The sequence below is a fragment of the Ambystoma mexicanum genome, chromosome 3q (genome assembly GCF_040938575.1).
Source record: "Ambystoma mexicanum isolate Mex_15411 chromosome 3q, UKY_AmexF1_1, whole genome shotgun sequence".
In the NCBI taxonomy this organism is placed as follows: Eukaryota; Metazoa; Chordata; class Amphibia; order Caudata; family Ambystomatidae; genus Ambystoma; species Ambystoma mexicanum.
In genome coordinates this window covers 292,077,753-292,089,779 of record NC_090926.1, presented here as the reverse complement: position 1 = coordinate 292,089,779, position 12,027 = coordinate 292,077,753, and the positions used below count along the sequence as shown (strand labels likewise).

At 42.5% G+C, this 12,027-nt stretch overlaps 1 protein-coding gene across 2 annotated transcripts in view; it reads left to right on the top strand.

The window, feature by feature from the left end:
• SPATS2 (spermatogenesis associated serine rich 2) overlaps positions 1 to 12,027 on the top strand; it is a 729,295-nt gene that overhangs the window by 641,300 nt on the left and 75,968 nt on the right. For both annotated transcript variants that reach the window (XM_069653806.1, XM_069653805.1), the window contains exon 10: positions 7,869 to 7,971. In XM_069653806.1, the coding sequence (XP_069509907.1) occupies positions 7,869 to 7,971 (103 nt within the window). The remainder of the gene's footprint in view (positions 1 to 7,868; positions 7,972 to 12,027) is intronic.

Sequence of the window (12,027 nt, the reverse complement as noted above, 5' to 3'; positions counted from 1 at the left end):
ACTCAACCATAAAATATAATTTCCTTTTAACAGGTATTCGTAACTGGTATTCCAAGATTACATTTAATGTTTCAATGCTCCTATTGCAAAGCCTACAGAGTCTTTCTGCTCTAGGCATATGTGTTCTTGCCCCAACTACTTTATTTGTCAAAAATAGATTAAATCTCAACCTTGAAAAAATCTAATCTAAAAACACGACATGGATGTCTAAAAAGATGAATAGGTAAATTATGAAAACCTCTAATATCATAAATAAAATGCTTGGAAACCCTCAAGACCAACATGGATGCACGATTCGCACACCAATGCAATTCAAGAAACATGCGCTTCACTTTATCTGGGTTAGCAACCAAATCTTCCGGACTCGCTTGGATCCTTTGTAATAAATCCTTACACTCCTGTATCCATATCCATATCATTAGCGCTGGATATTTGTGCGTCACCGCACAATGTTGAATGTCATGATACATTGAACAGTGAGGCGGCATCAACATTTTTTAAAACAGTTTAAGCTTTTGCCAGGTAACACGAGGGTCCAACGAAATCAGACCTAATTCATGTCGTATGACACAGATAGAATGCACTGGGGAAGGCTCAAGGTCTTCCTCCATATTGCAGCCTCTTATCTGTCCCATACCACATTGAATGATTGAGCACCATAAATAAGTTTAGGCACAATTTTCTGATTATAAAACATTAGCAGTGGTCTAATTGAAAATGTCCCAAATCTGTTATCCAGCGCACGCATTCAGCTAGCACTTAAACCCACTTGCTTCTTCAAGCGAGCAACAGTTTTCTGTTTATTTGGGACCACAGAGAATGAAGCTCCCAAATATTTAAACTCATGGACCAGCTTCATGCCATTTATCAGAAATTTTAATTTGGCACACTTCTTCACCCTTATCCTTGTCCTTGATCTAATCAATAGAACTTTTGTTTTCACTGAATTCATTGTTCAATCAAGGTCCTTCAAATATGAATTAACAGCCACTAGGCTTCTTTGAAGACGCATTGGTGTTTGGTTGAAAATGTCTTTTGTCTGCATAAACGAGATACTGGGCCTCATTACGAGCATGGCGGTAGCCGCGCCTATATTGCAGGCACGGCTACCGCCATGCTCGCTACCGGCACCGGCTCCCGCGATTGGGCAGTAACCGGCCCATTATGAGTTGAATAGGCCGGTAATTGCCCATTCGCGGGTGGCGGTAATGCCGGGCTCACAATCCCCATTCTGCCCCTTAGAATGGGGGTGGGGAGCATGGATGCGCGGTGCCCGGCGCAATTACGAGTTATACTTGCAGGTGCCGCACAGCCTGCCAGGTAAAACCTGGCGGGCTGTCAAGCAACCGCAAGCATAACTCGTAATTTGGCGGGACGGTATGATCGGTGCCGGTGCCTTACCGGCACCGTTCATACCGTCACCGCCAGGGTCGCAATGAGGCTTGCTGAATCGGAAATGTCCCTAATCGGGGAGGGATGCAAATGAATACTTAGGGGCCAATACACATCCCTGTCTCAAACCACGATTGGTCTCAATCCAATCACTGAATAAGCCTTTGTTATTAAGTCTGTTGTGGATCCTTTTCCCATTATGAAGAGCAATTAAAATATTGAACAAATAGGCAGGCAGTTTCTTTTCAGCTTAGCCCAAAGTTTAGCTCTATTAACACAATCAAATGCCTGGGATAAATCTAAAAATGCAAGAAAAAGTTGTTATATGCTCTGACCTGGGAAATAATGAAACAACGTTGAGCTGTTCAGCCTCATTTTTTTAAAGCTGCTTCGGATTTATCCAGAACCCCCTCCTGGATGGTTCACTGTTCCAAATCAATATTCTGGAGAAAATCTTACTACTGGCATCGAGAAGTGAAATGGGCCGGTAGTTTTTCAGGTTATCCCCGTCTCCCTTTTTTTGAACATAAGGACTATGTGAGCATCTTTGTAGGAGGCTGGAAAAAGGTAATTCAACCTAATGTTGTTAAACAGCTTAAATAGGAAAACAGCCAATAAACGAGGATTAGATTTAAAGGTATAGTTGGATAGGTCATCAGGGCCAGGAGCCCTTAAAGAACTAACTTCAATATCATGTCGAGAATATCATCCAAGTCAAACTTCAGACACCACTACGCAGTCGGTTATCATATCTGGTTATCAGAAACTGGTACCTGGTATAGAGTAGAAAAATGCTCAATCCAAACAAATTCATCAATCATAATCGATTGAGAAGCAAGTTGAGAGCCCACATTCTTAATTAAAGATCAGAATAAATTAGAGTCTTTTAATGAGATTGCACCCAACATGCTTTCTGAATCTTACATGACTTATGATGGCGTAACCAGTTTGTTAAGGTCTGCTTTTACTTGCATGCCTTGACCCGGCAATCAGCCTTATTTAAATGGATTAGAGCCCTAAGACTATGGAGCAGTTCTTTCTTCTTGGATTGAACCTGGTGACTTTAGCGTTACATCCTTCTTTAGATCAACACATTTACCTAGCAACCACTGAATAGTGCTGGATCAACAAGATCAGCATTACTATTTCCCAGCAGTCTATCTCCTTGAGTATTAAAAGAAATCTCCAGTTTTGTGCGCCAAATTAATGAGCTATTATCTCCACTGACCTCAACCAGCAGAGGATCTTCAACCCTATTACCTGCCCTAATCTTATATGCAAGTTTCAATCGCATCGATTTTTGATCACTGGAACCAAGTTCTACAATACGCAACTTACCACAATTTAGATAAACGTTCCTAGAGACAAAGATATAATCGATGGTAGATTTCCAATACACATTCTGCCAAGTAAAATTCGGTGGTTGATCAGCCTATATATTTCCATTCAGAATGTGCAAGTCCCATAAATCCAGTTCATTGCGGATCAGACGCCCACACTCTAATTGGGCTAAATTAGTCCTAATCCGTGATGATTGTTCATACCACACTGAATCGAGGCATTTGCAATTGAAATCACCCACAATGATAAAATCTGCACCAAATTCAGCCAACCAATATGCCATGATTTCCACAATTTCCTTCGTGAAGGCAGACAAGGATGACTTGGAAGCATTGAAATATACATTAATCAGAATACAAATATCAGTGCCACAATGACCGTCCCTTTAGTGATGGACCTTTACTACCATAATGTCTGGAGACTTTGATTCAATTTTTGTGCAGAAAAACCAAAATTGTTACGTATCGCACAGAACAGTCCCGCTGAGGGACGACCCTTACTCCCTTTGTTAGCCAATGATACATATACGGTGAAACCATCAATAATAGGGGAAAAATACAACCAAGTTTCATGGAGACAAACAATTTGAGCTTTGTCACCAAACATTCCAAATGTGCCAAATAATATATGTGAGAAACCATGAGTATTCCATCTAGCCAACGTTGGATTCATATCCTTGCTTCACTGTTCCTTAAGTCCTGACAATATATTTTTGTGCAAAGACTTTGAAATGCGGGCCCAGCTGTTCTTCATATTTGACATATCACCCGACCTATCCCCTATAAAAGAAACCATTCGGCAAGCTTGTCCAACCATCGGCTCATTGATCCTGAGAACCGTCTTATCTGAAGAATAATTATATCCCCCATTACACTTATCCAAGGTGTCTGCATTCACAATCTTCTCACTACTCTCCTTCCCAGAATCAACTGCTCTACTACAGAACAGCCTGCCGTGGCCCAGGAAAGGCTCTGTGGGCTCAAATATTTCGTACTCCATGGATAATAACAGATTGGCCGCGTCCAAAAACGTCATTTTCACCAACTTCGAACAAAAGAACGGCTGAGGCAAATCAATTCTATTTTCCTGTATGAAATCTACTAATATAATGTACGATGAGTCAATCATCCTGAGTTTAGGGATCTCCTTAAAGACAGCTAAAATATGCTGTCTAGTAACCAGGAAATGAGCATCATCTTTCAAAATCTACTCCATAAGAATGAAATGTCCTCTAAGTGGTATGTGTTTGAGTGTTGAGTGCCTACGAGAATGCCCAGACTTGTGTTTCTTCAAGTTACCTCACAGTCAGTCCGGCTCCAAAATTTTACGTCTCCTTTCTTCTAGTGTCAAATAGGCTGGAGACGGAGGCACTGATCACTTATCGCACCAACTTGATTGACACGAGTGTCAGATAACAAGGTGCGGGTGGGCGCACCTGAATCATTAGACGTAATTCTAGACAGAACCAGCCCCAAAATCCTGCATCTCTTTGACAGTCAAGAAGTCCTGCGGCACAGAAACCAGCAAGTTATTAGGTAACCCCGACACACTGCCATGCTTTCCATCCATATTAAACAGTGTTGGGATATTGTCTCTAAATTCAGAAGCCAAAGTGGCCTGATCTAGATGACTCTCCTCAGCTGTGTCTGCAGTAGCAGTCAACATAGCCCCAGCGTCTCCTACAAAAACCGAGGGCAGAGTAGCGTATTTTTGCTCAGGCAAATTACAGATCATACTGTTAACCAATTGGCGGTAGTGGCCCACAACAGGTATTCCATTGATACTTGGTGTAGTTAACATATCAACATTTCAATATACTTCCTAGTCTCCAGGTTCCAAATCAGTATCCGCATGCACCATCAAGATGCTCAAATCTAGCAACTCTTCCTCCGGCACGACCTTATTGCCAAAATCCGTAATTGAGTAATTCCCCATTGAATGGCCTTTGCCTTTTCTTTTGCCATACTGCGTTTTGGGATTGGACATGGACATGGAGTTGTCAGACTTTGTGCCTATCTCATCGGCTACAGAGCTGAAAGTGACTCTGGTCACCACTTCTATGCTTTTAGTAGAAGCCAATATTTTATCTGTCTCCGCCTAGCCCCCACATAAATTATGGTGGAGCTGACTGAGGAACTTCCTTGATCCCTTATTTTTGTTCTTAGTGGATGTTTTAATATGTTTAGACTTTTTCAGCTGCTGGTCAGACCCTCAAGTAGCTGCATAATTTCCCCCAACCTGATGAGTGCTGTCTCTGATCGCCAACTTTCTTCTCAACAATCCTTATATCAGGCAAAGCAATTAGCTCTGGGGGAATGGCTATCACAGATGAACTCTGATCACCTGCAATCTCATTCACTAACCTAGGAGCACAAATAGTCTAGGCCAGATGGGGGCAGTTTATCTTACACGCATCCACACTATCATTCGCAACCACGTTAATGGCAGCCTCCCCATTCTCCATCCGGTCACCCACTTTTTTGCCATATTTAAAGTGGGAGGACAATGGTCCAACTCAGTAGCACTACCAGCAGATTTCACGAAAGGGTTTAGAACCCCCACTGCACTGTTTACTTCCTCACTCAAAACCACATCCTTTCAAGGGGCACCACATTAGATGCAGATTTGATCTTAACACAATTTTTACCACAATTATTCTCCCTGTGCACCCCAGCCCCTTATTCAGGGTTAGGGAATCTTGATGTAGACCTGATAAAGCCTTCAAGAAAGATATTTTTGTTGACATTTCTTTCAAAACCTGCCTGACCTACGCACAACATATTGTGGAGTATCCATAGAATCTAAAATTCGGGTCAACACTGGAAAAGAAAACCATCAACTAGATCTTTGTTAGTAGTGTTTGTCCATTAGCATACAGCATGTCAGTCCCCACAATACTGTTCACCAGACTAGGTTTGGGTTGCACTGCAGATCCTTTCTGGCGCCTGTTTGATGGTGCCCACCCAAGCACCAGCCACCAAACCCTCCTTTGGGGACGATTCTCTCCTGAAGAGAGTGGGAGTGTGATGGAGACAAACACACTCCCTCCTGTCCCAGACTAGCAGCTGAACACTTTCGCAATCTAGTGACAGAAAAACTTGCTTTGCTAGTTCCCTAGAAACAGAAAGTGCTAACATGGATACATCAGAGATCAAATCTCACAGTTATTCAGATTGTTTAGACTCAAATGTTCCAATGAGTAAGAGGCTTCCAGGATGCCCACGATCCCATTAGCAGGATGGTCTGCCAAATCCACTGCAGTCCCTTACTTTTGAAGGGAGTTTCTATCCATCACCTCCCTGAATGGTTCCCCTTCACCGCTCACAGCTTCATCGTACAAGTATGAAGGGACCTCCTTGTCCCATGTTTTAATTGTTACAACTGTTTCATCCAAGTTGATCATTTCCATAGGACTATTGTTCCTTTGGGAAACCACAGACGTAGAGTTTACTGCTTCACTTACGTGGCTGTCCAAACAATCAGGCTCACCCAAAGTGAGTCTCTTGACATGGCATACTGGAGCAGAGGGTTTATGCCATACATAAGCAGCACCCAAATCCCAAACAAACAATGTCACACAGCAAGTATAGGGACGCTGCAGGGGCACAATAGATTGCAGCAATAGGACCACAAACTTCAACAGTAGCGGCCGCCCCTGTAGTTCTCTGATCCCAAATGCACCAAACACAGGCAGCTTGACCCTGCCGCAGCGGCACACTTGCTTACTACTTACTTTAAATCAAATACTAAAACCGTAATATGAGAGACCCAGAAGAAAGCAGCATTCAGAATGAGGGCTCCAACTGAACCACAGACATGTCTGTGGCAATAGTATTTGCACTTACAGTAGCTAGCAGTCACGTTCACAAGCCGACGGAAGTCAGGAGACACTTCATGTTACATGCCACTACTTTCACTTAGTTCCACCAGCCAAACAGGAGGTCTGTGGGAAAACGAAGGCACACAGGTCCTTACCGCAAACTCTGTGTGCAGGATCGCCAAACACCACCAAACACTTAGCTGCACTTCGCAGGACTTCCTGCTTTTAAAAGAGGGTGTGGTATATTTTATAGAGCCTAATGTGATGTTCCCAGTCTCCCCAGAAGGTTGACCGTGTGTTTGCTTCATGGGCCTCAAAATCTGAAGTGTGTGGAGACTGGGTTTAAGTTAGGGCGTTAGGGCTGGTGGCTGTTAAATTAAAATAAGCCCCACTGGCCTCAGAAAAAAGACCTTAATGTAGGCTATACACATAATGGTGTGGTCATATATGTATTGCTATGGGAATTATGTAACTTAACTATGGGATTCCCTTCTCAACGTCTGAGAATGTTTGATAAGCATGTCACTCTCTAAGTGGTACAAATTCTGGAGAACTATATCTAGAGAGGTGATTAACTTTGATTTACTCACTGACTGTTGTACTTCTGGTCCATATTTCCTTCCATACATTTTCCCTCTATCCACTCTAACTAGCTAGTAAAATGAGGCATGGGCACATGAAAAGACTGCCAGGCAAATCCAGTGGGGGCATGGAATGGAATGGAAGGATTGGGTCTTGAGCATGCCTTTGATCTTTGCTAAATCATGAGTTTTTGCTTTGTTAAAGTCTCTAGTCTTGTTCCTGTTGGACAGACAGACCATAATCGTGGAGGAAAGGGAACTCTGGGCTTCAGTACCATAGTCACTACAGCGAGTAACCTTTACATTCCCTGCCCTCGTATTCATGCCCTGCCCCACTGGTCATGCCATGCCTCTTACATTTTCTGTGCCTCCCTTAAACTTGCTCTCTCCTAACCTTTTTGTACTTGTATACAACTCCCTTCCTCATCACCACTTTCCGCCTCTGTTCTCCTAACATCCTCCATTGCCAGTGATGTGACCTGCCCCTAATCCTTGCAATGCCACTGTTGACATTAATCACACTCCTAGCTTTACCTGTCTTATAGTCGTTATTGTCTCCCTCCTTCCACTGTGTTGCCATTGTTTCCTGTACCATCCCCGTAACACGCTATTTTGCAGGCATAGGGCAGTGTCAGAAGGATCAATGTGCCCTTGTACTATTGCTCTACTGTGCCAGTGTTGTCATTCATCACACTGTGAGTGTTGCCATTAACCATCATCTTCCTCTCTTTTAGCACTTTGTCAGTGAGCGGAAGTATGATGAAGATCTGGGGCGGTCTGCACGATTTACCTGCGATCTGGAGCCACTTAAGAACAGCATTAACCTCTTTGGGCAAGGTAAGGCATTTGTGTGTCCATGGCATTGGGGCCCGGCACGGTAAAGGCTAACAAGCAGTTGCTGAACCCAAGGTGTGTACTGTCAAGTCTCGGGCATCTAGTAGCTGTTAGGTCAGACTATGTTAGCCATCGTTTCATCAAGAATTGCTAGCCGAGCTGGAAGACCTTGCCCCAATTATGTTGGTACCTGAATCCACTCTAGGGCTCTTCCTATAAAAATTAAAGTTTGCATTAACTAACTTGGGCAAATTGATTGCTACCATGCACAAGCATGCATCCCTGCAGTGATTTCAGGAAGTTACGTTAAACCAAATGGTCCAGTGAATTTCGGGACCATTGCTGAAATCAGCCAGTCAATCATCTTTCTGGCTCTAAAACAAAAGGAGCCTTACATCTTTTCAGATGGAGTAGGCATCTCCCCAGGAAACCTCATCAATGCAAGGGCCAGTGGCGCATCATGATGAGCAGAAACCAATCAGACCACTAGTTGCGCAATATCTTTCTTCCAAAGCAACTATATTATATAAGCATCGATTTCTAAATTTTGTGTCAAGAAAAATGAAATATTGTTGCACGCAATGGTGAATTGCGCTGCTTTCACAGTCAGTTAAAATAGGAGTAGGTTACTACCGCATACATACTGGCATGCCCAGTGTTACTCAGGAGATGCTTATCCAGTCCTGTTTTCTCAGAAAACAAAAACCAGGACTTCTATGATCCTCTCCAAAATAGCCTTGGGTATATTGGCATGCATGCTGTGGAATTTCAAAAATGCCTCTACTGATATCCTTAAGTTCTCCCCTTCTAACCCCATCACTTCCCAATGGAGTTGCTTTATTTGAATGTGTGCATCATGGGGACACAAGTGCCTGTGAAAATAAAATATATTTAAAATTGAGATAGATCCATCCTTCAAAACAATTGAAGTGTGTTGGTCGGGTAATGAACTAAATTCTGCATTTTTATATGTTATGGGCATTTGAGGAATTTTGCAGCACATTTGATCGTTTTTTGTTGTTGAAAACGTAAAATTGCTTGGTCTGTTTATAGTCCCTGGAACAGTGATGGTACTCCTTTGGCAGTAACTCTGCATGTTCTCAGTCTAATGACACGAACACTCTTCTTCTGCACATGGTGAAACACAAGTAAGCTGCAGCCATCTCAAGGTCTACAAACTATTTATAAGTCTCTTCTTGACATACCTGCTTTATAATGACAACTCGGACTGTTCTTTTCACAGTAAGGGCTGATTTTAAATATCCTTGTTTGTGTAGCTCAATGGTCTCCCACACATTTCCCTATTTTTAAGGCAGTTTTCATACCACCCTCTGTTGGGGGCACTATAACCATTGACTTTAATGAGGGGGGGGGCTAAAACACCTGGCAAGAAAGGGAAGCCAAACCTTTCTTAAGGCAAGTAATGTGGACAGAGCAACCATGCTTAGCTCTCGGATGGGGGTAGCAGGTTGACACAAAGTTACAATTGGTCCACACACCCCTTGAACATACATTTTATTTATTTATTGCATTTATAATACGCCCAAACCCATAGGTATCACGGCGTAGTTACAGACATCTTATATATATATATTTAGTTACAATACATAGACAACAATCCATCAGTTCTTATGATGGTACAGAAATTCCAGGCGTTCTAGACAGTCAGCTGGGTGTAGAGAGATGGTTATTCAAAGGAGCTGTCTAGCAGTTTCTGTCCTAGTGGACAAAGGGTGACATTGGGCTCGAATATATTGAATAGACATGTTTTGAGTGTCTTATTGAAGCGTTGGAATGAGGGCTCAAATCTAAAATGCTGTGAAAGTGTGTTCCAAAGTTTGTGAGCCATTACTGAGAAACTACACCCCCCCCAGCTCTGGAACATTTGAAGCATGGGATAGAGAGGTGTGCCTTGTTGTTGGATCTTAAAGTTCTGGTAGTTTTGTTCATGGTGACAGATTTGTTGATATACAGGGGGGCCTTTTTAGCGAGGCATGTGTGCGTGACACCAAGTGTTTTTGAAGATAATTCTGGCTTTGATGGGGATCCAATGGGCGGAGATGTGATCAGATTTACTTTAGACCAATGGCTGCTCTCAGGGATTTATTTTGCAACATTTGTAGTTTGGCTAGGTTGGCCTTAGAAGTACCTAGCTGCAGCACATTACAATAATCTAACTTTGATAAGATGAGGGCCCTGGCAAGTGTTGTGCAGTTTTGCGGCGTCAGAAATTGTCGACTTAGTGCAATGAGTTTAGACGTGTAGGAGGTGATCGAGGATAGGGCGTTGACATGTTTAGACATTGATAGGTTGGCATCTAAGTAGACACCTAACGTTTTGACGTGTTTGGAAACTGGAATCTGTGTTCCGTCAATGGTGATTGTGGAGTAATCGGTGTGGAGAGCATTAATTTTGACAGTGGAGCCCACAATGAGGATCGCCGTCTTCTCATCATTTAGGCATAGGCTATTGATTGCCATCCAGTTTTGAATAATCCCGTATATTTTATTAATCATGATAGTGTCCTGATCGTAATTCCCAGTTATGGGTATTAGGATCTGGGTGTCATCGGCAACATTTATGTAAATGACACCTATGGCATCCAAGGCAGTGAATAGAAGCTTGGTGTAGGTGTTGTACATGGTGGGTGATAAACATGAACCTTGCAGGACTCCTAGTGGTACTAGTATAGGGTCCGCTTCATCCCTGCCAATGGAGACTCGGGATGTGCGATCAGCCAGAAAGGATTTAACCCAGAGGGTGGCATCTTGTGAGAATTGGAAGTCATTTGCCAGGGTGGCGCAAAGTTTGTCGTGATCAACTAGATCAAATGCAGCGGATAGATCTAATAATGAGAGGATGCAGAGTTTACCAGCGTCTCTTATGGAGTCCATCTGAATTTTAAGATCAAGGAGTGCTGATTCAGTGCTATGGTTTGGTCGAAAACCCGATTGTCTTGCTCCTAAGAGGTTGTTTTCTTCAAAATGGGATTGTATTTGTGCATAAGCTATTTTATCAATGATTTTCAATAAGAAGGGAACCGTAGTTATGGGGCGGTAATTAGTAGGGTCCAAGGAGGGATTTATTTAGGAGCGGGGTTACCCAGCCTTCTTTAATACTTGGTGGGACTAGATTGTGCTAAATGATGCATTGACAAAATTGGTGATGATGGGCGTAAGGGTAGGAGCGCACAGCTTTACTAGGTGAGCTGGGAAGCTGTCTCCTTTACAATTGGATGTTTTTTGGATATGGTGTCAAACACTTGTTCATGGGATACTGGGGTGAATTTGAATTGAATGTTAGGATTTTGATTAGAGCTGTCTATTGTCTTTAGGGGTGTATTTTTATTGGCCAAGAGGTTTCTTTTGGCTAGTATTTTCCCTTGGAGTAGTTGTATTTTGCTTGCTAGGGCATTTTATATAGTGGCACCAGACTTTTCTGGAGTTCACTTGAGTAGTTGGAGGGACGGGATTTTCCAATTCCCTAAGAATTACACTGATATACTGTGAAATTGTACTTTATTAAGCCACACATGGAAATCTATCAGGTCAAATAAGTACTTGTGGTATAATACATAGTATTCATAAGATAACTACTGTATTATTGCAAAATTGACTAATGGGCTTTGACTGTCCTTACCGAACTGTCTGTGTGATTCCACTATCACAGGTACTCACTCAATATAAATTAACAGTGGGTGAGGAGAACAAGGGAACCACCAAATCTAACACGCAGGTAAAGCCCCCTCATGGGCTTGCCGAAACAAGCACAGTGTCCTAAACACACAACCCACAGAGAGTGTATGTACATATAGGTAGGGCTAGTCAGAAAAGGGACCCAGACCTTTTTACCAATAGGAAAATATTCCAAAAAGGCCTACACCAACGATCCACATTGAGTTAGAACCCTACAGACTAGTACTAAAAGTAATGCAAATGCACACATGATAATACTAGCCATAGGGGAAAGGAGACATTTCCAAAGCATAGCCTAAGTTTTCCAAGAATTAAGAACGTATTTTAGCAAGTTACCTTAGCAATACATTTCAGGGAAAAATAT